This window comes from Pan paniscus, chromosome 2, assembly GCF_029289425.2.
Source record: "Pan paniscus chromosome 2, NHGRI_mPanPan1-v2.0_pri, whole genome shotgun sequence".
In the NCBI taxonomy this organism is placed as follows: domain Eukaryota; kingdom Metazoa; phylum Chordata; class Mammalia; order Primates; family Hominidae; genus Pan; species Pan paniscus.
Window position 1 is genome coordinate 99,238,927 of NC_085926.1, and position 27,234 is coordinate 99,266,160.

At 36.9% G+C, this 27,234-nt stretch overlaps 1 protein-coding gene across 1 annotated transcript in view; it reads right to left on the reverse strand.

Annotated features, from left to right (window-relative positions):
• The window catches only part of IMPG2 (interphotoreceptor matrix proteoglycan 2), a 90,692-nt gene extending 63,755 nt beyond the window's left edge, over positions 1 to 26,937 (reverse strand). The window contains exons 1-3 of the mRNA XM_003821920.4: positions 26,853 to 26,937; positions 26,145 to 26,393; positions 10,710 to 10,876 (exon numbers count right to left, since the gene is read on the reverse strand). Coding sequence (XP_003821968.2) covers positions 10,710 to 10,876; positions 26,145 to 26,393; positions 26,853 to 26,937 — 501 coding nt within the window. The remainder of the gene's footprint in view (positions 1 to 10,709; positions 10,877 to 26,144; positions 26,394 to 26,852) is intronic.
• Between the last annotated feature and the right edge of the window lie 297 nt (positions 26,938 to 27,234).

Consider the following 27,234-nt stretch of genomic DNA (forward strand, 5'->3'; position numbering starts at 1 on the left):
GTAAACCATACTGTAAACAGATGTGGTGCCATCAGACTTTTTTGTTCCATTTATAGAGCATAAGTAGAGTAGATTTAGCATATTTCTTAAGGGCCCTAGGATTTTTGGCATGGTAAATAAGTATTGCCTTCTAATTTAAGTCACTAGCTGCATTATCCCATAACAAGAAATTCAGTCTGTCCTTCACTGAAGCCAGGTATTGACTTCTCTCTAGCTATTGAAGTTCTAGATGGCATCTTTGTCCAATAGAAGGCTGCTTCATCCACATTAAAAGTCTGTCGTTCCATGTAGCCACCTTCATAAATTATCTTAGCTAGATCTTCTAGACAACTTGCTACAGCTTCTGCATCAGCACTTGCTTATGTTATAAAGATAGCTTCTTTTCTTAACTACATAAACCAACCTCTGCTATCTTCCAACTATTCTTCTGAAGCTTCCTCGCCTCTCTCAGCCTTCATAGAATTGAAAAGAGTGAAGCCTTGCTCTGGATCTGGCTTTGGTTAAGGGAATGTTATGGCTGGTTTGATCTTCCACTCTGACCACTAAAACTTTCTCCATATCAGCAAGAAGGCTGTTTTGCTTACTTATCATTAATATGCTCACTGGAATAGCACTTTAAATTTATTTTTATTTATTTATTTATTTACTTTTACTTTAAGTTCCGGGATACAAGTGTAGAATGTGTAGGTTTGTTACGTAGGTATACGTGTGCCATGGTGGTTTGCTGCACCTATCAACCCATCATCTAGGTTTCAAGCCCCGCATGCATTAGCTATTTGTCCTAATGCTCTCCCTCCCCTTGGCCCCCACCCCCCGACTAGCCCTGGTTTATGTTGTTCTCCTTCCTTTGTCCATGTGTTCTCACTGTTCAACTCCCACTTATCAATGAGAACATGCAGTGTTTGGTTTTCTGTTCCTGGGTTAGTATGCTGAGGATGATGGCTTCCAGCTTCATCCATGTCTCTGCAAAGGACATGCTCTCATTCCTTTTTATGGCTGCATAGTATTCCATGGTGTATATGCACCACGTTTTCTTTATCCAGTCTCTCATTGATGGGCATTTGGATTGGTTCCATGTCTTTGCTATTGTAAATAGTGCTGCAATAAACATACATGTGTATGTGTCTTTATAGCAGAATGATTTATATTCATTTGGGTATATACCCAATAATGGGATTGCTGGGTCAAATGGTTTTTCTGGTTCTAGACCCTTGAGGAATCACCACACTGTGTTCCACAATACTTGAACTAATTTTCATTCCCACCAGCAGTGTAAAAGCATTCCTATTTCTCAACAGCCTCGCCAGAATCAATTGTTTCTTGACTTCTTAATAATTGCCATTCTGACTGGTGTGCGATGGTATGTCATTCTGGTTTTGATTTGCTTTTCTCAAATGACCAGTATTGATGAGCTTTTTTTCGTATGTTTGTTGGCTGCATAAATGTCTTCTTTTCAGAAATGCTGTTATATCCTATGCCCACTTTTTGATGGGGTTTTTTTCTTGTAAATTTAAGTTCCTTGTAGATTCTAGATATTAGACCTTTGTCAGATGGGTAGATTGCAAAATTTTCTCCCATTCTGTAGGTTGTCTGTACACTCTAATGAGAGTTTCTTTTGCTGTGTGGAAGTTTTTTAGTTTAATTAGATCTCATTTGTCAATTTTGGCTTTTGCTGCTATTGCTTTTAGCATTTTCGTCATGAAGTCTTTGCCCATGCCTACGTCCTGAATGGTATTGCCTAGGTTTTCTTCTAGGGTTTTTATGATTTTGGGTTTTACATTTAAGTCTTTAATCTATCTTGAGTTAATTTTTGTATAAGGTGTAAGGAAGGGGTCCAATTTCAGTTTTCTGCATATGGCTAACCAGTTTGCCTAGCACCATTTATTAAATAGGGAATTCTTTCCCCAGCTTGTTTTTGTCAGGTTTGTCAAAGATCAGATGGTTGTAGATGTGTGGTGTTATCTCTGAGGTCTCTGTTCTGTTCCATTGGTCTATATGTCTGTTTTGGCACCAGTACCGTGCTGTTTTGGTTACTGTAGCCTTGTAGTCTAGTTTGAAGTCAGGTAGCATGATGCTTCCAGCTATGTTGTTTTTACTTAAGATTGTCTTAGCTATACGGGCCCTTTTTAAGTAGTTTTTTCTAATTCTGTAAAGAATGTCAATGGTAGTTTGATGGGAAGAGCATTGAGTCTATAAATTACTGTGGGCAGTATGGCCATTTTCATGATATTGTTTCTTCCTATTCATGAGGATGGAATGTTTTTTCATTTGTTTGTGTCCTCTCTTATTTCCTTGAGCAGTGAGTGGTTTGTAGTTCTCCTTGAAGAGGTTCTTCGCATACCTTGTTAGCTGTATTCCTAGGTATTTTATTCTTTTTGTAGCAATTGTGAATGGGAGTTCATTCATGATTTGGCTCTCTGCTTGTCTATAATTGGTATATAGGAATGCTTGTGTATTTTGCACATTGATTTTGTATCCTGAGACTGCTGAAGTTGCTTATCAGCTTAAGGAGTTTTGGGGCTGAGACAATGGGGTTTTCTAAATATAGAACCATGTTGTCTGCAATCAGAGTCAATTTGACTTCCTCTCTTCCTACTTGAATACCATTTATTTCTTTCTCTTGCCTGATTGCCCTGGCCAGAAATTCCAATACTATGTTGAATAGGAATAGTGAAAGAAGGCATCCTTGTCTTGTGCTGGTTTTCAAAGGGAATGTTTCCAGCTTTTGCCCATTCAGTATGATATTGGTTGTGGGTTTTTATCATAAATAGCTCTTATTATTTTGAGATATATTCCATCAATACCTAGTTTGTTGAGAGTTTTTAGCAGGAAGGGCCGTTGAATTTTGTCGAAGGCCTTTTCTGCATCTATTGAGATGATGATGTGGTTTTTGTCATTGGTTCTGTTTATGTGATGGATTACGTTTATTGATTTGCCTATGTTAAAGCAGCCTTGAATCCCAGGGATGAAGCCAGTTTGATCGTGCTAGATAAGCTTTTTGATGTACTGCTGGACTGGGTTTGCCAGTATTTTATTGAGGATTTTTGCATCAATGTTCATCAGAGATATTGGCCTAAAGTTTTCTTTTTTTGTTGCGTCTCTTCCAGGTTTTGGTAGTAGGATGATGCTGGCCTCATATAATGGGTTAGGGAGGAGTCCTTCCTTTTCAATTGTTTGCAATAGTTTCAGAAGGAATGGTACCAGCTCCTCTTTGTATCTCTGGTAGAATTCGGCTGTGAATCCATCTGGTCCCAGGATTTTTTTTTGGTTGGTAGACTATTAATTACTGCCTCAATTTCAGAACCTGTTACTGGTCTATTCAGGGATTCTGAATCCATTCAGGACTTCTTCCTGATTTAGTCTTGGGAGGGTGTATGTGTCCAGGAATTTATCCATGTCTTCTAGATTTTCTAGTTTATTTGCATAGAGGTGTTTACAGTATTCTCTGACGGCAGTTTTTGTTGTTGTTTTTGAGACAGAGTCTCACTCTGTGGCCCAGGCTGGAGTGCAGTGGCGTGATCTCGGCTCACTGCAAGCTCCGCCTCCTAGGTTCACGCCACTCTCCTGCCTCAGCCTCCCGAGTAGCTGGGACTACAGGCGCCAGGCGCCAGGCGCCAGCCACCACGCCTGGCTAATTTTTTGTATTTTAGTAGAGACAGGGTTTCACCGTGTTAGCCAGGATGGTCTCGATCTCCTGAACTCATGATCCGCCCACCTCAGCCTCCCAAAGTGCTGGGATTACAGGCGTGAGCCACCACGCCCGGCCAGCAGTTTTTAATTCTGTGGGATCAGTGGTGATGTCCCCTTTATCATTATTTATTGTGTCTATTTGAGTCTTCTCTCTTTTCTTCTTTATTAGGATAGCTAGCAGTCAATCTATTTTGTAAATTTTTTCAGAAAACCAGCTCCTGGATTTATTGATTTTTTTTTTTTTGGAGGATTTTTTGTGTCACTGTCTCCTTGAATTCTGCTCTGATCTTAGTTGTTTCTTGTGTTCTGCTAGCTTTTGATTAGTTTCCACTTGCCTCTCTGGCTCTTTAATTGTGATGTTAGCATGTCGATTTTAGATCTTTCCTGCTTTCTCTTGTGGGCATTTAGTGCTATAAATTTCCCTCTTAACACTGCTTTAGCTGTGTCCCAGAGATTCTGGTATGTTGTGTCTTTGTTCTCATTGGTTTCAAATAACTTCTTGATTTCTGCCTTAATTTCATTATTTACCCAGGAGTCATTCAGGAGCAGGTTGTTCAATTTCCATGTAACTGTGTGGTTTTGAGTGAGTTTCTTAAGCCTCAGTTCTAATAGGATTACACTGTGGTCTGTGAGACTATTTGTTATGATTTCAGTTCTTTCACATTTGTTGAGGAGTGTTTTACTTCCAGTTACGTGGTCAATTTTAGAATAAGTGCCATGTGGAACTAAGAAGAATGTGTATTCTGTTGATTTGGGGTGGAGAGTTCTGTAGATAACTATTAGGTCCACTTGATCCTGAGCTGAGTTCAAGTTCTGAATATCCTTGTTAATTTTCTGTCTTGTTGATCTGTCTAATATGACAGTGGAGTGTTAAAGTCTCCCACTATTATTGTGTGGGAATCTAAGTCTCTTTGTAGGCATCCAAGAACTTGTTTTATGAATCTGAGTGCTTCTATATTGGGTGCATATATATTTAGGATAGTTAGCTCTTCTTTTTGAATTGGTCCCTTTACTATTATGTAATGCCCTTCTTTGTCTTTTTTTATCTTTGTTGGTTTAAAGTCTGTTTTGTCAGAGACTAGGATTGCAACCCCTGCTTTTTTTTTTCTTTCCATTTGCTTGGTAAATTTTCCATCCCTTTATTTTGAGCCTATGTGTGTCTTTGCATGTCAGATGGGTCTCCTGAATACAGGACACCAGTGAGTCTTGACTCTTTATCCAATTTGCCTGTCTGTGTCTTTTAATTAGGGCATTTAGCCCATTTACACTGAAGGTTAACATTGTTATGTGTGAATTTGATTATGTCATCATGATGCTAGTTGGTTATTTTTGCACACTAGTTGATGCAGTTTCTTCATAGTGTCATTGGTCTTTATATTTTGGTGTGTTTCTGCAGTGGCTGGTACCAGTTTTTCCTTTCCATATTCAGTGCTTCCTTCAGGAGCTCTTGCAAGGCAGGCCTGATGGTGATGAAATCTCTCAGCATTTGCTTGTCTGGAAAGGATTTTATTTCTCCTTCACTTATGAAGCTTAGTCTGGCTGAACATGAAATTCTGGGTTGAAAATTCTTTTATTTAAGAATGTTGAATATTGGCCCCCACTCTCTTCTGGCTTGTAGGGTTTCTGCTGAGAGGTCCACTGTTAGTCTGATGTTCCTCCCCTCTGTTGGCAACCCTGCCTTTGTCTCTGGCTGCCTCTAACATTTTTTTCTTCATCTCAACCTTAGAGAATCTGATGATTATGTGTCTTGGGGTTGATCTTCTCATGCAGTATCTTAGAGTGTTCTCTGTATTTCCTGAATTTGCATGTTGGCCTGTCTTGCTAGGTTGGGGAAGTTCTCCTGGATAATATCCTGAAGTATGTTTTGCAACTTGGTTCCTTTCTCCTTGTCTTTTTCAGGTACTCCACTCATCATAGGTTTGGTTTTTTTTTTACATAGTCCCATATTTCTCAGAGGTTCCATTTGTTCCTTTTCATTTTTTTTTCTAATCTTGCCTGCATGCCTTATTTCAGCAAAATAGTCTTCAAACTCTAATATCCACTTGGTCGCTTCAGCTACTGATTCTTGTGTATTTTTCATGAAGTTCTCATGCTGTGTTTTTGAGCTCCATCAGGTCATTTACATTCCTCTCTCAACTTGTTATTCTAGTTAGCAGCTCCTGTAACCTTTTATCAAGGTTCTTAGCTTGTTTGTATTGGGTTAGAACATGCTCCTTTAGCTCAGCAGTGTTTGTTATTACCCACCTTCTGAAGCCTACTTCTGTCAATTCATCCATCTTATCCTCCAGCCAGTTCTTCACCCTTGCTAGAGAGGCACTGCAATCATTTGGAGGAGAAGAGGCACTCTGGCCTTTTGGGTTTTCAACCTTTTTTTGTTGATTCTTTCTCATCTTTCTAAGTTTGTCTAGTATCAATCCTTGAGGCTGCTGACCCTTGGATTGGGTTTTTGTAGGGAATTTTTTTGTTGTTGATGCTGTTGTCGTTGTTTTCTGTTTGTTTGTTTTTCTTGCAATGGTCAGGTCCCTCTTCTGTAGGGCTGCTGCAGTTTGCTAGGGGTTCACTGTTCAGGCCCTACTCATCTGGTTCACTCCCATGCCTGGAGATGTCACTCCAGGAGGCTGGAGAACAGCAAAGATGGGTGCCTGCTCCTTCCTCTGTGATCTCTGACCTCAAGGGGCACCAACCTGATGCCGGTAGAAATGCTACTGTATAGGGTGTCTGACAACCCCTGTTGGAGGGTCTCACCCAGTTGGGTGACACAGGGAACAGGACACACTTAACAAAGCACTTTGCCCCTTGGTGGAGGGGGTGTGCTTCACTGTGGGGAAACCCACTCATCTGGGTTGCCTAGATTCCTCAGCACTACCAGGAGGGAAGACTAAATCTACCCGTCCGCAGAGACTGTGGCCACCTCTCCCTCTAGAGGCTCAAGCCCAGGAAGATTAGAGTCTGTCCCTAAGTCCCTGGATGGAGTTGTTGGAGTTCCTGCAGGGAGGCCCCACCCAGTGAGCAGGGACATGTCAAGGTCCGGCCTGAAGAGGCGCTCTGTCCACAGTCTGCCACAGCTAGTGTGTTGGACTGTGGGGTATACCTCTTGGAAGCAAGCCGTCCAGCCTCCCTGGCTCCAGCAGGGGAAAGACATGGCCTGGAGCTATAGAGATGGCTGCCACCCTTCCCCCACCCTGGGAGCTTAGTTTGTTAGGCAGCTATCAGTCCCAGTGTCGGCTGTAGCCCCTCCTGCAAAGGAGCTCAAAGGGCTTAGACAGCAGGCAGCCACAGCGGTGGTGCTGGTTGCCCCTCCCGCGGGGAGCTCCGCAGGCTTAAGCAGATTCTAGCTTAGTGGCTGTTGAAAATCTGCTTGGTTCTGTGGTTGGGACCCTAGGCCCCGGAGGTGTGGGCTCCCAAGTGAGATCTTCTGATCTGTGGGTTGCACAGTTCCGTGGAAAAAGCACGTTTTCCCAGGCTGGGTAGCAGGCTCACTCACTGCCTCCCTTGGCTGGGGGCTGCGGCACCACACTGCTCTTCCTTCCTCTCCGTGGGTCACGCCAGTTGCCTAGTCAGTTCTGATGACAAAACCTGGATACCTTGGCTGCCAGTGCAGGATTCACATGCTGTTATGGTTCTTTTAGATGGGAGCCACAGATTGCTACTGCTTCTAGTTGGCCATCTTGGCCCCGCCCCCCACTTTTAATTTCTTTCAAGAACTTTTCCTTTGCGTTCACAACTTAGCTAACTATTTGGTGCAAGAGACCTAGCTTAAGGCCTGTCTCAGCTTTTGACATACTTTCCTCACTATACTTAATCATTTCTAGCTTTTGATTTAAAGTGAGAGACATGCTATTCTTCTTTTCACTTGAACACTTAGAAGCCATTGTCGGGTTATTAACTGGCCTAATCTCAATATTGCTGTAACTCAGGGAATAGGGAGGCCTGAGGAGACGGCCTGAGGCCTGAGAGACCAAGGAAAAGTCAGTCGGTGGAGTTGTTGAAACACAAACAACATTTATCAATTAATCTTGTTGTCTTACATGGATATTGTTCATGGCACTCCACAACAATTACAATAGTGATTGTAATTGTAATAATCAAAGATCACTGATCACAGATCACATAAGAGATAAAGAAAATAATTTTTTAAAGTTTCGAATATTTTGAGAATTACCAAAATGTGAGACAGAGACACAAAGTGAGCACATGCTGTTGGAAGAATGGTACTAACAGACTTGCTTGACACAGGGTTGTCATAAACCTTTGATTTGTAAAAAATGCAGTATCTGTGAAGCACAATAAAGGGCAGCACAATAAAATAAGGTATGCCTGCACTAAGTCCAAAATGGTGATTCCTATAGCAACACTGGCATCCCAGACCCCTATCCTTGGCTTCATACCCAAATAGCAAGCAATTCACATTTCGCACAGGTGGTTCAAATGAACACATCAAAAGTGAACTCATTCTCCCTGCCACATCTACAAAGCTGCTTCTTTGCCCTCATTATTGGTCTTAGTTACCCAAGCCAGAAACTGGAAGGCTTCTTGGGCCATTCCTTCACCCTGTCTCGACCCATCAGAGTCCTACTAATTTTGTTCCTATTTACATCTCTCAAGTTTCCTTTGTCGATCTTCATGGTCTGGTTGGTATCTTTATCCTCTTTGGCCTGGAGTACTGATGCAACACCCTACCTTGTCTCTCTGTTCTAGTTTTATCTCCTATAATCCATCCTATGCTATGTAGAAACCGTAACGACCTTTTTAAAATTCAAAACTGCCAAGTCAGCTCCTGCAACTTACCTACCTACAACCCTTCAATGGTTTCCTGTGATCTACAGAGTTAAATCCAAGCTTGTTCAGTTATCCATTGTTTTAGTCTGATCTCCTGTCATTCCTAGTCTACCTCTTTGGTATATTGGCCGAGGTCATTCCCTACAAACACTTGGCTCGTGCTGTCCTTTCTGCCTAGAATGTTTATCCCCAGCTCTTCTTCATTTAAGTAACTTGTACTTATCATTTACAACTCTATCTAGGCAACACATCATTCCTTTCATCTGCTTTTTCTATTAAATAATTATTGGAAGTATATTTTCTATGCCTTCAAATATAAATTTACTAAAAGTTCCACTTGTAAGAGATACATTCCAAGGTAACATCAGAAGATTCTGTTCTTCTGGTAATACTAACCCATCATATATATTTGCCACACTAATGGCTGATCCTATATTGTGGACATAATTAAGATAGGCAATGCAATTAGAAATATAAGTATGTATATGTGTGTGTATGTCTATATATTTTCCATTAAATAGCTATCCCATGTTAGACACTGCAATTTGTAAAACTGGTAATGATTGAGAAAGGAGGCCCAATGGTGTGAAGGGAAAAGACATCAATTTTGGAAAAGAGAACTGGGTTTTGATTTAAGCTCCATCATATCTGGTTTTATGTTATAGAATAAAGAATTTAATAATTATATGTCCATATCTGTAAAATGGGGACATTACCACCTCCTTATAAGGTTGCTGTTATAACATCTAATAATTTATTGATGAGCTTGATACATGACATGGTACATGGTAGATATTGAATAAATAGTAGCTATCAACATATTTATTAATACTGAGCAGTTAAAAATGTGGCAGGCAAAAAACACATGCAATACGTTTGATTAAAATGTGAGGTGCCATGATTAAAAGTTGCGTTCATTTTAAAACACACAAAACCCTGCACAGCTTCAAAACATTTATACCCTCGCAAAATTTGTCTTTGGTCCACCCATGTTTATCAAACCATCCTTCTCTCCCCAACGTCCCCCATTTAATAAGATCATTCCTCTCTTGGACTAAATGTTAAAAGAATATAATTCTTCTACTATAAATAAAATTTAAAAATAGAATAGGATAATATATTTTATTACCTTTACGATATACTAATCTGATTTGATTATACACAAAATAGCTCAGTGTTATTCAGTCAATAATTATTTCCTCAGTCTCTGTAAGGTATGTAATACTTAGAACCAGTACTTAAAATAATCTTCATAAAGTTTATAAATTGTACCAAGTAAAAAAATACAATGTGGTTATTGCTCATATACTCATTTAAACAAACATCTATTGCATATTTACTACCTTACGGGAATGCAAAAATGAACAAACAATGACATAATACTTGCCTTTTGACTCATAGTCTAGAAGAAGAATTAGTCACATATACAAGCAATCATCATAAAATATAAACAGTACAGTATTAAAAATGAATAAAGAATTGTGGGAGCTCAAAGAATAATGGTAGCTAAATCTTCTAGGCTGAGGGTTGGTTCCTTGCAAGGGAAGTTACATATGAGGACATAGAGGAACTGAATAGATGGACAGGGAGATATACGGAATAACAAACAGCATGAACAATTTGCCACGTACGTCTGGACAGTTTCACTTTCTTGTCATGAATACATATGTGCTACACGAAAAGGGAAAAGTGGCAGGTAATTTGTCTTTATGCATGTTTATTTATCCTTTGCTAAGAGTAAAACAATGTCTAAAACAAGGAAAACAAGTGAGCACACTCATTATTAGAATCATACCTATGCCTCACTAAACATTTATTCAAATGAACTATGTCCTCTATCTTAATTAGAGTTATTGCTATTCACTCTGAGTTGATAACATGTAAAACTTTGGCAAAAATGTTTGACTCTCACAGATTTATATTCTTAACCTAAACCTTTGCTGAATATTATTTCCAAATATTTACATCTATAAACAAGGCTGAGGCTCTTGTCTGAGTTAATAATGTCTTCTTTTTCTTTTTGTGGACAGAATAACATGAAAATATTAATAATGTATATTATAGAGGCCAGAGCTAGGAAGAAAAGACTAGGCCACACCCTAGGGCAGCTTACTCAGATAGCCCAATTCAACAAAAGAGTAATACAGGCATTTGCCACTTGCTTTTGCTTCCTTTAGGCCTTAGCTGTGTAAATGCTCCTACAATAGTCCAGGAATTCCTTCCTTTGTTGTGACACTTACCTTCATGATTAAGCTTCTATGTTCCACAGATTCACTAAAATTTGTGCCCATTTCAAATATACTTGTGACTCCATCCTCACACAAATTCATCCAGTAATGATATTCCTCACGCCCAGGAAGTCGATCCCAAAAAGTCCTGAAGGCTTCCCAGACAGCTTCCTGACACACTAGAAAATAGAGAGGTGTTTTTTTACAAAAAGCTAACATGCTCTGGTGTTCTTACAATGATCATAGACTGATTTGTACAGATTCCTTGAGGCACTGAAGTGTCCTTTCTGGAGGGACGTAGGAATGATTCTCAAAGGCCTTCTGTATGTATGTCCAGTTTAAACTTTTCATTTCTGAAGAGAATTTATATTTCCCATTCCTTTCTCTTACAAAGAGAATTGATTCATCTCTTCATGAGCTGGAGTGTCTCTCCCATCTCTTAAAAAAATCCATGTTTATATTTCACAAAAGTGGAGCTGATATTGAGTATACTGTATTTAATCCAATGTTTTCCTAATGGACACTGTGATTTTCAGTTTCCTTAATGTTTGCAGATGTTCTCCTGAAATCATAACTTCAAAAATCAGCTTCTTTGCTTTTCATGATCACTGGGGAAGGAGACACTGACGTTTATAAACGGCCTGGAGCTTTTTGGCTAAATGCAGTGACATAACTGCATTGCATCTACTTGCTCAAAAAGTCATCACATATTTCTGATAAAAAAAAAAAAACAGGAGTATTCAAACTTTTCCTCAAAGCTTACAGGAAGCAGAAAGTACTATATAAAATCAAGTAGAAGATATCCACCTGAAATTATCACTCTCAAACTACTATATTTCATATCTGAGAAGAGAAAATAATAATTAATCTTTTTTATACATAAAAATTTATGTTCACACAAAAACCTGCATACGGGTATTTAAAGTCGCTTTATTCATAATTGCCAAAACTTGGGGGTGATGAAGATGTCCTTCAATAGGTGAAAGGATGAACAAACTGTGATATATCTAAAATATTATTCAATGATAAACAGAAATGAACTTTCAAGCCATAAAAGACATGGAGAAAACTTTAATGCACATTGCTAAGTAGAGGAAGCCAATCTGAAATGACTGCATACTGGTGATTCCAATATCATTCTGGAAAAGGCAAAACTATGGAGACAGTAAAAAGATCAGTGGTTTCCAGGGGTTGAGGGAGACAGGGATGAATAGGAGGAGCATAGCAGATTTTAGGGCAGTGAGAGTACTCCATATGATACTATAATGGAGGATACATGTCGTTATACATTTGTCAAAACCCATAGAATGTACAACACAAAAAGTGAACCCTAATGTTAACTATGAACTTCAGTTAAGAATAATGTGTCAATATTGGCACATAAAGTGTAACACATATGCCACAATATTATAAAATGTTAATAACAGGGAAAAGTGGTGGGGGAGTTGAGGGAATACATGGTAACTCTCTAAACACGCTGCTCAATTTTTCTGTAAACCTAAAACTGCTCTAAGAAATATAGCCTATTAATTTAAGAAAAAAATATATATATACACACATACATACATACACATGAACTTTAAAATGATATTCAGGAGAAATATATTGCTGTATTATAATAAAAACTAATCAATTTATTTGCTAAGTTATTCCAAAGCATCAAATCTGAAAGGCTGCTAAATAGTATCTCTGTGCTTTTTGTATAGTACTGAATGTACTGCTGTTCTGTAACCATTTCAGAGGTGCAGGACACTGTAGGTAACAGATACATCAGGATGGAAGGGAAGAGGAAGAGAGTGGTAAGAGAGAAAGTTAGATTTAACAGAGATTTAAAAAACTATTTTTCATAGCAAGAAGATTGAAAACACATCAGGCAGGATCCACATTGAGGTGGAGCCTCTGGACTCCCACAGTCAGAAGATCTAAGTTCCCGCTCTAGCTTTCCAGTATACTAGTTTGATACCATGGGTAACTTACCTAACTATTCAAAGCTTCAATTGACTCATCTCTCTTTTTAACAGGATAGATAATTACTGCCTTATTATCTTATCTGTGAAAGTATTTTACAAGTTGCAAAGTGCTACATGAATATCATATATTATTATCGTGTTCAATTCTAATTGTCCAATAGTTATTTGGTAGAAGAAGATAGTCTAAGCCAAAAAAATTCTTAAGCTTTAACAGATTATGAAATGTATGAGTATTGAAAGTTTCTCTATCAATTGGGTTTTAGGGCTAAACTGAACCTTTCATTACAAACTTAATTTGTCTTTTAGTGAACTACCTGTATCCTTATTATTGTTATTAAGAACTTCTGACCATACAGCATACAGAAGAGTCCAGCGGGCACTGACTGAGGCAGAGCTGAACTATTTGTAGATCATTGTTCTTCATTTCTTCTTCTTAAAACTTCGAAATGAAAATTAAAGTAAATTCCAAAAGACAATGCAAAGGTGAAAAGTCTGGGTCAGTAAAAACTAACAAAAAGTGAATGTCTATAATGTCTGGTAATGAAATGAAGTGATTCAGAGAAAGTATAAAACAATGTTTGAAAAAAATAACTATCTACCCATAGGGAAAGAAAAAATAAATCTCAATGCCTTCTTCATACTATACACAAAAAATGATTTGAAATATTAGGGCTAATACTATGAAGTTTCTAAAATAAAACATAGAAGAATATCTACATCACTTGAGGATAGACAAAGATTTTATAGGCAGTACACAGAAAGCAACAATTATGAAAGAAAAAAACAATAAATTAGAATTCATCAAAACTAAAAAGTGTCTGATTATCAAAAGATACTGTTAATAAAAATGAGTAGGCAAACCACATATCTGGCAGAAAATATTCCAAATACATATATCTGCCAAAGAACTGGTATTTAGGGCACTGAAATAATTCCTACAACTCCCTAACAAAAAAACAAACAACCTAATTTTTACAATAGGTAAAAGGCTGGAATATATACTTCACAAAGGAAGAGATAAAAATAGCCAATGAGTATGTGAAAAACTGTTCACCATCATTCATTTTTCAGAGAAATTCAAATTAAAGTATCCACACACAAACCAAGAATGACTGAAATTTTTACATGGACAACACCAAAATTTGGCAAAAATGCAGAGCAACCAAAAGCCTCATTTTTGGTAGGAATGTATAATAGTATAACCACTTTGAAATAAATGTTGTTTCTTATATAACAAAATATACACCAATCCTATTGTATTAGTCCATTCTCATGCTGCTATGAAGAAATGCCCAAGACTGGGTACTTTATAAAGGAAAGAGATTTAATTGACTCACAGTTCCACATGGGTGGGGAGGCCTCAGGAAACTTACAATCATGGTGGAAGGGAAGCAAACACATCCTTCTTCACATGGCAACAGGAGAAAGAAATGTTGAGTGAAGTGGGGGAAAGCCCCTTAAAAAGCTATCAGATCATGTGAGAACTTGCTCATTATCATGAAAACAGCATGGAGGAACAACTCCCATAATCTAATCATCTCCCACAAGGTCCTGCCTCCAACACATAAGGATTACAATTCGGATTAAAATTCAAGATGAGATTTTGGGTGGGGATACAGGCAAACTGTATCATTCTGCCCTGGCCCCTCCCAAATCTCATGTCCTCACATTTCAAAACACAACCATGCCTTTCCAACAGTCTCCCAAAGTCTTAACTCATTCCAGCATTAACCAAAAGTCCAAGTCCAAAGTCTCATCTGAGACAAGGCAAGTCCCTTCCACCTATGAGCCTGTAAAATCAAAAGCAAGTTAGTTACTTCCTAGATACAATGGGGGTACAGACTTTGGGTAAATACACCTGTTGCAAATGGGAGAAATTGGCCAAAATTAAGTGAAATCTTAAAGCTCCAAAATGATCTCTTCTGACTCCATGTCTCACATCCACGTCACACTGATGTAAGAGGTGGACTCCCACAGTCTTGGGCAGCTCCACTGCTGTGGCTTTGCAGGGTACAGCCCCCCTCCCAGCTGCCTTCACAGTGTGGCATTGAGTGTCTCTGGCTTTTTCAGGTGCATGGTGCAAGTTGTTGGTTGATCCACCATTCTGGGGTCTGGAGGACAGTGACCCTCTTCTCACAGCTCCACTAGTCAGTGCCCCAGTGGGGACTCTGTGTGGGGGCCCCAACCCCACATTTCCCTTCCACACTGCCCTAGCAGATGTTCCCCATGAGGGCTCCACCCCTGCAAAAAACTTCTGCCTGGACATCCAGACATTTCACTACATCCTCTGAAATTTAGGTGAAGGTTCTCATACCTCAATTCTTGACTTCTGTGCACCTGCAGGCCCAACACCACATGTAAGCTGCCAAGGCCTGGGGCTTGCACCCTCTGAAGCAACAGCTTGAGCATTATGTTGGCCCCTTTTAGCCATGGCTGGCACACAGGGCACCAACTCCAGAAACTGCATAAAGCAGCAAGGCCCTGGGCCTGGCCATTTTTTCTTTCTAGGCCTCTGGGCCTGTTATGAGAGGGGCTGCTGTGAAGACCTCTGACATGCCCTGAAGACATTTTCCCCATTGTCTTGGTGATTAACATTTGGCTTATTACTACTTATGCAAATTTCTGCAACCAGCTTGAATTTCTTCTCAGAAAATGGGTTTTCTTTTCTATCACATTGTCAGGCTGCAAATTTTCTAAACTTTTATGCTGTGCTTCCCTTTTAAACATAACTTTCAATTCCAAACCATATCCTTGTGAATATATAAATCTGAACACTTTTAACAGCACCCAAGTCACCTCTTGAATGCTTTGCAGCTTAGAAGTTTCTTCCACCAGATACCCTAAATCATCTCTCTCAAGTTCAAAATTCCACAGATCTCTAGGGCAGGGACAAAATGCCACCAGTCTGTTTGCTAAGACATAGTGAGTCACCTTTATTCCAGTTCCCACAAGATCCTCATCTCCATCTGAGACCTCCTCAGCCTGGACTTCGTTGTCCATATCACTATCAGCATTTTGGTCAAAAACATTCAACAAGTATCTAGGAAGTTCTGAACTTTCCCACATCTTCCTGTCTTCTTCGGGGCCCTCCAAACCTTTCCAACCTCTGCCTGTTACCCAGTTCCAAAGTTGCTTCCACATTTTTGGGTATCTTTACAGCAATGCCCTACTACTTGGTACCAATTTGCTGTATTAGTCCATTCTCATGCTGCTATGGAGAAATATCCAATACTGAAGAGTTTATAAAGGAAAGAGATTTAAATTATTCACAGTTCTGCATGGCTGGGGAGGCCTCAGGAAACTTACAATCATGGTGGAAGGGGGAGCAAACACATCCTTCTTCACATGGTATTGGGAGAGAGAAGTGCTCTCTCTCAAGTTCAAAATTCCACAAAATTCCACTTAAACGTGGGAAAGCCCCTTATTAAGCCACAGATCTCATGAGAACTTGCTCACTATCATAAGAACAGCATGGGGGAACCACCCCCCATGATCTAATCTCCCCCCATGAGGTCCCACACCCGACACATGGGGATTATAACTCAGGATGAAATTTTGGGTGGGGACACAGCCAAACCATATCACCTATGACCCAGCAATTTCCTCCTAGGTATTCCTGTAAGCATATATCCACAGAAAGATTTATGTTCAATGCCAGAGCAACTTTATTCATAATAACTTAAAAATGAAAACAACCCAAGTATCCATCAATAGAAAAATAAACAAATGGCCACATAATGGAATCAAAAGGAAATTACTAATTCATGCAACAACATGGATGAATCTCAAAGGGCTGAGTGAAAGAAGCATTACACAAAAGAGCACATACTATTCTATTTATATAAAGTCCTAGGAAAGTGAAAATAATCTATGAGTTTAAAAATGGTTCAAAGAGTGGTCACATACTAGAATGGGAAGTTTCTGGGAAGGAGTATAAGAGAACTTTCTGGGGTGATAATATCCTAAAACTTAAGAGAGGTTGGGGTTAATGTGTATTAGTCAAAAGTCACCAAGTAGTACATATAAGATTTATGCATTTCACTCTGTAAATTTCACCTTTAAGAAAGTAAACAAATATTGAGCTCTAGTTAATGATACTCATACTGAAATATCTAGAGGGAATTGCACTGATGTCTTCAACTTATGAAATACATTTAAAAGATTAGATGGTTAAGCTAGGCATGGTGGCTCACACCTGTAATCCCAGCACTTTGGGAGGCCAAAGTAGGCAGATCACTCGAGCCCAGGAGTTCAAGATTAGCCTGGGCAACGATATCTTGTCTCTACGAAAATTACAAAGAAATTAGCTGGGCATGGTGGCACGTGCCTATAGTTCCAGCTACTCCGGAGGCTGAGGTGGGAGGATCATCTGAACCCAGGGAGATCGAGTATGCAGTGAGGTGTAATCACACCACTGCCCTTCAGCCTGGGTGACAAAGTGAGACCCTGTCTCAAAAAAAAGAAAAAAAAAAAAGATGGTTACAGAGATAGACACATAATAAAGCAAACATAATAAAATGTTAACTGTAGAACTAAGCTGTGAGAATATGAGTGTTTACGACATCATTCTTTCACTTTTCTATCTGTTTAAAATGTTTTCATAAAATCTTAGAAAAACATTATTGTGTGCCGAAGAAATGTAGTTGGAAGGAATATGGGAGAGCTTCCAGAAGTGATATAAATCACCAGGCTTCATAGCAGACCTCCCCTTGACCTCACTCCTAGCTTCACAGAATAGCATAAGCTGTCTCCTATAAATTATGCTTTGGGCAATGTTTCCCCACCTCCTATAAAAAGCTCTCTCAGTAGTTCAATGCTTTGTCTAAAATACTCCATAGAAATTCATTCTTTTAAGTTACATTTAACCCTTTTATACCTTGTAGTCTATTGAAATTCAATTGCCAGAGTCCCATTTCCAGCATGAAGAGCGAGGGGCTACACAGATCCACCCCCAAGAGAAACGGGCAAAAATCATTTTGAAAACAATTATTTAAAGCTCTGGAAATGGTCCTAGGGGCACATGACTAATGAAGAAACATTTGCTTAGGAAAATCTACTACAACCAGGTAAAAAAAAAAAAAGTGAAAATCAGTGGTTCTAACCAGGGCAATTGGGCAAGAAAAGGAAATAAAAGGCAGCCAAATTGGAAAAGATGTAAAACTACATCTGTCTACAGATGACATGAGCTTGTATCTAGGAAAGCCTAACCTAAGGAATCCACTTTAAAACTATTTGAACTAATAAACAAGTTCAGCAGGGTTGCAGGATATAAAACTGATATACAAAAATCAGTTGTATGCCTGTATGATAGCAATGAACAATCCAAAAATGAACATAAGAAAACAAGTATGTATGCAAAAGCATCAAAAAGATTAAAATGCTTAGGAATAAACCTAAGTCTCCCAAAATGCAAAACATACTCTGAGAACCAAAAAATTATTTAAAAAAATAAAGACCTAAATAAATGGAAAAACGTCCCATATTTATAGACTGGAACATTTAACACTGTTGAGATGGCATTATCTCCAAACTGATTTACACATTCAATGCAATGTTATCAGAATACATGCTGACTTCTTTGTAGAAACTGACAACCTTACTATAAAATTTATGTGGAATTGCAAGGGACCTAGAATAGCCAAAGTAATCTTTAAAAACAACAAAGATGGTGAACTCATGCCTAATTTCAAAACATACTAAAAGCAAAGACTACAGAACTGGCACATGAATAGACATATAAATCAATGGAATACAATTGAGAGTCCAGAAATAAATCATGTGTCATGGTCAAGTGATTTTCAGCAAGAGTGCTAATATCACTCAGTGGAAAAGAATAGCCTTTTCGACAAATGGTGCTTGGAGAACTGGATAGCCACATGCAAACTAATAAATTTAGATCCTTACACCATATACAAAAAAAATCAACTCAAAATAGATGAAAAACTTAAATGTACACACCAAAACTATAAAACTCTTAGAAAGAAATACAGGAATAAATCTTTATGACCTCAGGTTCAGCAATGGATTCTTAGTTATGACACCAAAGGCTCAAAAAAATAGATAAATTGGACTTCATCAAAATAAAAAACTTTTGTGCATGAAAGATACCATCAAGAAAGTGAAAAACAACCCACAGAATGGGATAAAATATTTTCAAATCATTTATCTGATAAGGGATTTATAGCCAGAATAAATAAATTACAGCTCAATAGTAAAAAGACAAATAACATAATTTAAAAATAGGCAAAGTTCTGAACAGACATTTTTCAAAGGAAGATATACAAATGATAAATAAGCATATGAGAAGTTGAACGTTATTAATCATTAGGGAAATGTAAATCAAAATCACAATGAGACATCATTTCAAACCTATAAGAATGGTTATACTTTTTTAAAAAAAAAAGGAAAACAGTGCTGGCAAAGATGTGACTAAATCAGAACCCCCATACACTGCTGGTGGGATATAACACAGTACAATCACTTTGGAAATTAGTCTGGCAGTTCCTCATGTAGTTATAAAGTTACTGTATGACCCAGAAATTCTACTCCTAGATAAATACCTAAGAGAAATGCAAACAACCTAAATGCCCATTGACTGACAAATGTGATCTATCCATACACTAAAATATTATTGGGCCATAAAAAGGAATAAAGTACTGATACATGTACAACATAGATGAACTTTGAAAATAATATGCAAAGTGAAAGAAGCCAGTCACAAAAGACCATATATTATACGATCTTATTTTATGATATATCCAGAATACACAATTCTGTAAAGACAGAAAGTAGATTAGCGTTTACTTAGGCCTGGGAAGAGGGGGAAGGGAGATAAAAGGATAAAAGGATGATAGCTAAAGGGTCACATGTTTCTTTTTGAGGTGATAAAAATGTTCTTAAACTGACTGTGGTGATTTGGTATATCTGTGAATATACTAAAAAGCCACTTAATTTTGTAGTATGAATGGGTAAATTGTATAATACATGAATTACATCCCAATAAAAGCTGTAAAAAATGCAATTCCCTCTGGAAAGGGAATGCATGCTTAATCCAATGGCTTTTCAATTAGGAGCTATCTGACAAGAAGGTTCAACTAACTAACTTGGAATAACAGGATTCAGAATGGTTACATGTTCTGAAGCATTTGCACAGCTCAGAAAGGAGAAACCTAGATAGGACACTGTAGGCAGAAGAGAGAAGAGCAAAATCAGCATGACCTCCAGGCAAAGAGGTACTAAGGAAGGTAAAATTCCATCACTGATAAATACTGCATACTTCACTACTTGGCCTGTAACTAAACAGTTCAGAATTCCCATCCTTGTCAAATAAGGATATTATAGACTTTGGTAACTTCTGAAGAGAGCTTTCTATTTTGAGAAGATAACTAATGTACAAATGGCCTCTCTTCTGGCAGAAATAACCTGCCCTGGAAACTAGTGGTGGAAGGGAAAATGTTATAATATTCTGAAGAAAATGCCAGCATTTAACCTGTCTTTAATCCTTCTACTAGATGTCCAGCTGTGTCTTATCTAAAACTTAGGAATCCAGAAATCCAGCATGGAATTATCTTTTTTTAGTGTAATGTATTTTCCTTTCAGAATTGTGGAGCCCAAAGCATATGGAATAGTCCATTTTGGTGCAATAAGGCAAGAAAAAGAAATATAAGGCATAGAAATTGTTAAGTAGTATAACCGTATTTGTAGATGAAATAATTCTCTATGTAGAAAGCCCTAAGGAACATACCCAAAAAAGCTACTAGAACTGGTAAGTGAGTTCAGCAAAGTTGCAGGATAAAAGGCCAATATACAAAAATCAGTTGTATTTCTATATACTAGCAAGGAATAATCAGAAATTACATTTTTTAAAATATCACTAATAATAGCATGAAAAAAATGTGAAATCCTTATAAATAAATCTGATAAAAGATATGCAAGATCCATACACTAGACAAAACATTGGCTATATGTTCCTTCCATTCAATCAATAACATTGTCATTTATTTGGGATCTACAATGGCCCTAGAACTCTTAGCCAAATTCACTAAAACCTTTAAATATATTTTATATTATTATTATTCACATTTCAAGGGTGAGGAAACTAAGATTTTAACAAATTGAATAATATTCCTAAAAACAAAGAGCCAATAAACTTGTATCTCAGACTCAGATTTGCATAGCCCTGTGGCTCAAATATTGCATGGGACATACGTACACTAAAAAGATTATTTGTTGTCTATTTGAAATTGAAATTTAACTGGGTGTCCTGCATTTTTATATGCTAAATCTGGTAACTATATATATCAGTCAAGTATGGGCTGTGGATGGCTTCACTCCTTAGGACTCTAAACTTGCATAGTAAGTTTTAAACAAATGAAACTATACCCAGCGTTTGGGTCCTGAAACCTTCCATGGGCTGTTTCCCACTCTGATTCATTGGAAAATGCCAACTCATTCTTCGAAATCCAGGTTAACTAACTTCTATCACCCCAGGCATGGATGGCCATTCCCACTTGTGTCCTTCCCACATATACACTTTGTACATACCTTTACTATTGCACACTCTACAGTGTTTTAATTATTGTGGTTAATACTATACCTGGTAGAATCAGTATAAATAAGATTTCATGTGTAAATTAACAAATGAATAAATGAATGAATAAAAATCAGAAAACATTCCTGAAAGAAACTGAAGATGACCTAAATAAATGGAGGGATATATCATGTTCATAGATCAGAAGACTCAATATAGGTTGAACATCCCTAATCCAAAAATCCAAAATGCTCCAAAATATGAAACTTTTTGAGTGCCAGCATGATACCACAAGTAGCAAATTCCACACCTGACCTCTTTTGATGGGTGACAGTCAAAATGCAGGCACACTAGACAAGAGTACCCAAGGGAAAAAAGACTCTCCCAGCTCCCTTCAGCTGTGTTATATCTTTTCTGCCCATGTCCAGATTACTCCACCATGCATACCTACAAAGGGTCATAAAATGGCACCCATGCAGACCAGACACACGAACAACAGTAATAAAGAAAGTATGTTGTACAATAACCTTTAATCGAAACACAGAATTGTAGAAAGAAACTAGAAGCCTGCCATTGTTTGTTGTTACTGTTGTTTAACAGCTGAGGCAGGTATTCTGGTGATGCCACTGTTCTGTTTAGTACCCTGAACACATTCTTCTTCACTGTACTAACAGTATAGCATATTTTTTACTGTGAAGTACTGATATGTAAATAAGTGTAAGAAAATGATTGCTTTTTTGTAGCATGTAAATTCAGAGTCAGGGACGATGATGATGCCAAACAACTACAGACTGTCCACGTGGGTGCCTGAAATAGTGACACCTTTGCTTTCTGATGGTTAAATGTACAAAAACTTATTTCGTGCACAAAATTATCAAAAATATGGTATAAAATTACTTCAGATAAGTGTATAAGGTGTATACAAAACATAACTGAATTCTGTGTATAGATTTCAGTCTCATTCTCAAGATATCTCATGTCTATGCAAATATTCACAAATCCAAGAAAATCTGAAACCCACAACACTTCTGGTCCCAAGCATTTTGGATGAGAAATAGTCAATCTGTATTGTTAAGATGGCAATTCTCCCCAAACTGATCTATAGAATGAAACACAATCCAAATCAAAATTTCAGCAGCCCTTTTGTAAAAATTGGTAAGCTGATTCTAATATTTATATGGAATATAAAAGACTGCATAACCAAACAAATTTGAAAAAAAAAAAAACAGAGGTTGGAGGACTTGACTATCTGATTCAAGACCTATAATAAAGCTTACAGTAAATAAGACACTATGGTATTGGCATAAAAATAGACAAATAAGTGGAACAGAATGAAGAGGGCAGAAATAGAGCCACCATATATAAACACTGATTTTCAACAAAGGTGCAAAGCCAAGAAAGGATAATCTTTTTTTAACAAATGGTATTGGAACAATTAGCTATGCATATAAAAATATTAACTTTGATCCATGTCATAATCAAAAATTAAAGAAGATTACAGTTTTAAGTCTAGAACCTAAAAACTGTAAAAATTCTACAGGAAAAGACTGAGAAAGAAAAAACTTTGTGATCTTGGGTTAGCAAACTAAGATAAAAAACTAAAAGGATGCTCCCCCAAAAAGCCTGATAAATTTGACTTTATCAAATGTTAAAACTTCTGCTCCTTAAAATACATCATTAAGAAAATAGAAAAGACAAGCTACAGATTGCAAGAAAAATGTATGCAAAATATATGTTTGACAAAGAACTTATATTTAGAACACATTAAGAACTATTACAACTCAATAATAGACAAGCAACCCATTTTTTAATGGGCAAAATATTCAAATAGACTCCTCACTAAAAAAAGATATATAAATGACAGATAATTATGTAAAAAAAATGCTCAAAATTGTTAGTCATAAGTGGTTAGGAAAATGCAAATTAATACCACAATAAGATATACATCCACTGGAATGGCTAAAGTTAAAAAAGACCAACTATACCAAGTGTTGAGAGGATGTGAAGAAAATGGAATCCTACTACACTGTTGGTGATACAGTCATATTGGAAAACTTGACAATTTACTGGAAAGTTAAACGTATACCTATCACGTGACCCAGATGTTCCACTATTATTACTCAATAGAAATGAAAATATGTTCACAGAAAAACTTGTACCCAAATGACCATAATTTCTTTTCTTGTAATCAGTAATAACTAAAAACAACCCAAATATCCCATATTGTGGTATATCCGTAATATAGAATACTACCCAACAATAAAAGCTAACAAACTATTGATACACAAAACACACACATAAATTTCAAAATAATTACACTGAGTAAAAGAAACCAGACCAAAAAAAGAGTATATACCAAAGAGTATATTCCATTTATATATAAAAGTATAGAAAATGCAAACTAATACATGGTGATAGAAAGCAAATTCATGGTTGCCTCAGTATTGGGGTAAGGAGAGGTAGTGAGGGAGGTGGGCATTATAAATGGTCATGAAGAAATGTTTAAGAGTGATTGATAGGTTTATTATCTTAACTATAATGATGGTTTCAAGGGTAAATTCGTCAAAACTAATAAAATGGTATACTTTAAATATATGCAGGCTATATTTCATTAAAATATACCTCAATAAAGCTATATTTTAAAAAGTCCAACAATGAATATTTTTTTAAAAAAGAGAGAGGCATCCTAGTATGCTGTTTAATTTTACAAAACATTAGGTTAAATATAGTTGTGTCTTGCTTAGAAACACTTTTCAAATTTGTTACAACAACTAGCAATTGATACCAAATTCTCTATGAAGGAAAAATTGAGCAAACCATTAGACTGAATTAGCTTGGTAGAAAGAGCTAAGATCCTTAATTGGATATTGAATAACTCCCTCCCTCTAAATTGCAAACATTTGGTGTTAAGGGCATAATACAAATTATCTCTTCAAAATCAAGCAAGACCTATGTTAAAATACTCATTTCTGTCAATTTTTAAAAACATAACAAATGAAATATTTATTCTTTACCATGACCGTAACAGCTATCTCAGCTATAATCTTGATGTGGTGTGCCAACCATCTTAGCTGTATGAGATCCCTTTTCAAGGATCCTATTCATAGCATCTGTATTTTAAAATCAATTATTATAGGAATGCTTTATGTTCATTTTTGTCAGCTTCTTTTTCAACAGTATCTCTTGAATTTATAAAAACAAGAGCAAAGCAATCAAAAGGTATGACCAAATCCCTTACATGATTGGTTATTTCCTCTTCACTATTTAATCAGTTCCCAAAATACCAAGATATTCTTATTTTAAAATAATATAAAGTACGGTGAGACCCCATCTCTACCAAAAACACAAAAAAACAAAACAAAAAAACTAGCTGGGCATGGTGGCATGTGCCTGTAATCCCAGCTACTTGGGAGGCTAAGGCAGGAGAATCACTTGAACCCAGGAGGTGGAGGGTGCAGTGAGCCGAGATCATGCCACTGCACTCCAGCCTGGGCAACAGAATGTGAGTATGTCCCAAAAAATAGTAATAATAAATAATAATAATAATAATAATAATAATAATATAAAGTAAAAATCCAGGTGGTAGAAATCGAATCTTGATAAATTATTAACTGTCATTCTCATTCACCTTCAGTTCCTTTATTCTCTTCCCACTGTCTTTGGAATTTTCCATTTCTGGCATATGGCCTATACTCAAAATGCCAGGTCTGTGGATCTCCATTTAAAAAGTAAAAGGAAAGCTTATTGCATAGTAATGTTTGATAGCTCCCAAATACAATCAAGAAATAGAAATACACTCATAACAAAGAGCTGCCAATATACATTGTACTACTTTAACAAAAATATCAAATATATAAACATGTGTAATAGCTGGTATTATATTAAATTTTTATTATGTTTTTAAAACTTTGATGAGAAGGGAAGAAGGGAAAGACAGGAAGAGGAAAAGAAGATAAAGTAGCAGCTCAGACAGAAGGTTCATATAATCCAGTGCCTGGAAAATTCGGGCTCAATAAACATTTGTTGAATGAAGAATAAATGCATGAATTTAAAAGCCTCATTTTACAATCACTTCATCATCTAATTTCACCTTGTTTACCAACATCACATCCATATTATGGCTTTTTATTGGTTCTTGAGCAGTAAAAAGCAAAGTTTGGGAATCCTTCAAATGTCTAAGGGACATACTAAGGTCAATTAAGCAATTTAGTAAATATATGAGAAACAGAATTGACTTACGTAAAAAGTATGAGATCAAGAATACTGTTTAAAGACAAAATAAAATGTGAGTTTGAGAAATGCCATCATTTTAGATGTGAAAATTTTACGTGTACCAACTAGAGAGCAACCTGTGTGAATCTGCAGAATATCTAAACTATAAAATATAGAAACATTATATTTGTATATATAATAACTATTAATAAATAGGCAAGCAGGTGAGTATACTTTGGTAAAGCTATTTTGTGGGCATACTTAGGCATTTACTGTAATGAAGTAAAAATTAAAATTAATGTAGCCCAAAACATAAACTGGTATTTTTGAAGTGCTTAAAAAGATTTAAGACATTTCCTCTCTGAATATGTTATTGAAATTAATGAAAGACATCTTATTGTGACTGCCCTCATGTGAAAAAAGTTTCTTACATAACGCACCAAAAGCTACAAACTCAAATCATGAAAGCGTTCTTCCTTTGGTTCAAAGTGCATGTCATTATTAAATGATATTATTGCCTTAACTGGAGGGCACTGGAAAAAAAACAAACCTCCTCTCTTAATGTAAACTGTTCTCTGAAGTTACCATTAACACTATATTCTTAGCAGTAGAAAGGTAGTTTTGGTTCAGTCCTGTCTAAATTATCATAAATTTTGATTTACAATGTTACCTAACAAATGATTAAACTATGTTTGAATTTCATTATGGAGCTGAAGGATTTGGATGTTCGCTTACCTCGGACTTTAAAATACTTCACATGATTTGCCACAGCCTCTGCAACACTTTCATCTGGGCAGATTTTCACTCCATTAGGAAACAGAATAGATCTCCGCCTTCTGATTAACCACTGTCTTTCAGTTTCTCTGCGGTCCAGAGGCTGTTTCTTTTTGGTAGCTAGAGAAAGGTCTGTTGATTCTTCAGGCAGGAGAAAAGAAACTGCACTCTTGGGTTCTTGGATCTCCTCTATAGATAAGTAGGTTTGTGCTACAGAGTGAAAGTATAGTCAAGTCTTCGATAATGAAGACAAAGGTAACAACTAAAGAAAAACTGACACTTGGGCTACATTAAGATAGAGAAGCCAGTGCCCAAATTATAGGCAGGCATGCATATCTAAGGAAAAGAGGAGTGAGGCAGTCCATCTTTTTCCATTTAACTCCCACTCCTTTCATTCAAGATTGTTATCAAAATCAAGTAAATACACATCCAATTTCAACAAAATAAATAAAAGTAAGGTTTAAACCAGAAATTACTGAGGGAAAACCAAAATTATTGGAGATATTTTAAAACGGTTTAAATGAAGCCATATCAAAGATTATTAATCTTTGATTAATAAAAGTAGTATTTGATTCCATTTCTTACAGCAATCACATCAAATAATGCTATTTTTGAAGAGCATATACTACAGATATGGAAAGATAAAAACAAATGTAGATTTTTAAATACCTGTTAATGATGGAAAGTCTCCTTCTATCAGGACAAATATCAAAATACCCAGAGAAATCTTCCCAAAAAGAGGAAACATAATCATTTGGGCCAAAACCAAAGGAATGAGGAGAGGACAGAATCCTTAATTGAGTGTCCAAACCCTTGAAACTTCCAATAACGAAGAGTTATAGGAAAGACCTAACATTTAAAAGTCTATGTTTGAGAATGAACAACCACTTCAAAACCATTATAAATTAGCAGAAAGAAAAATGGTTGTCCTTTCAAAGTAGCTCTCACTTCTTTTCTGAAATAACCAGCATGCTATAAAAGCTGGTGAGATAAGCTAATTAGAACAGATGGAGAGAGACAATTTCTTTATTCTAATCTACGTAAGCTCTTT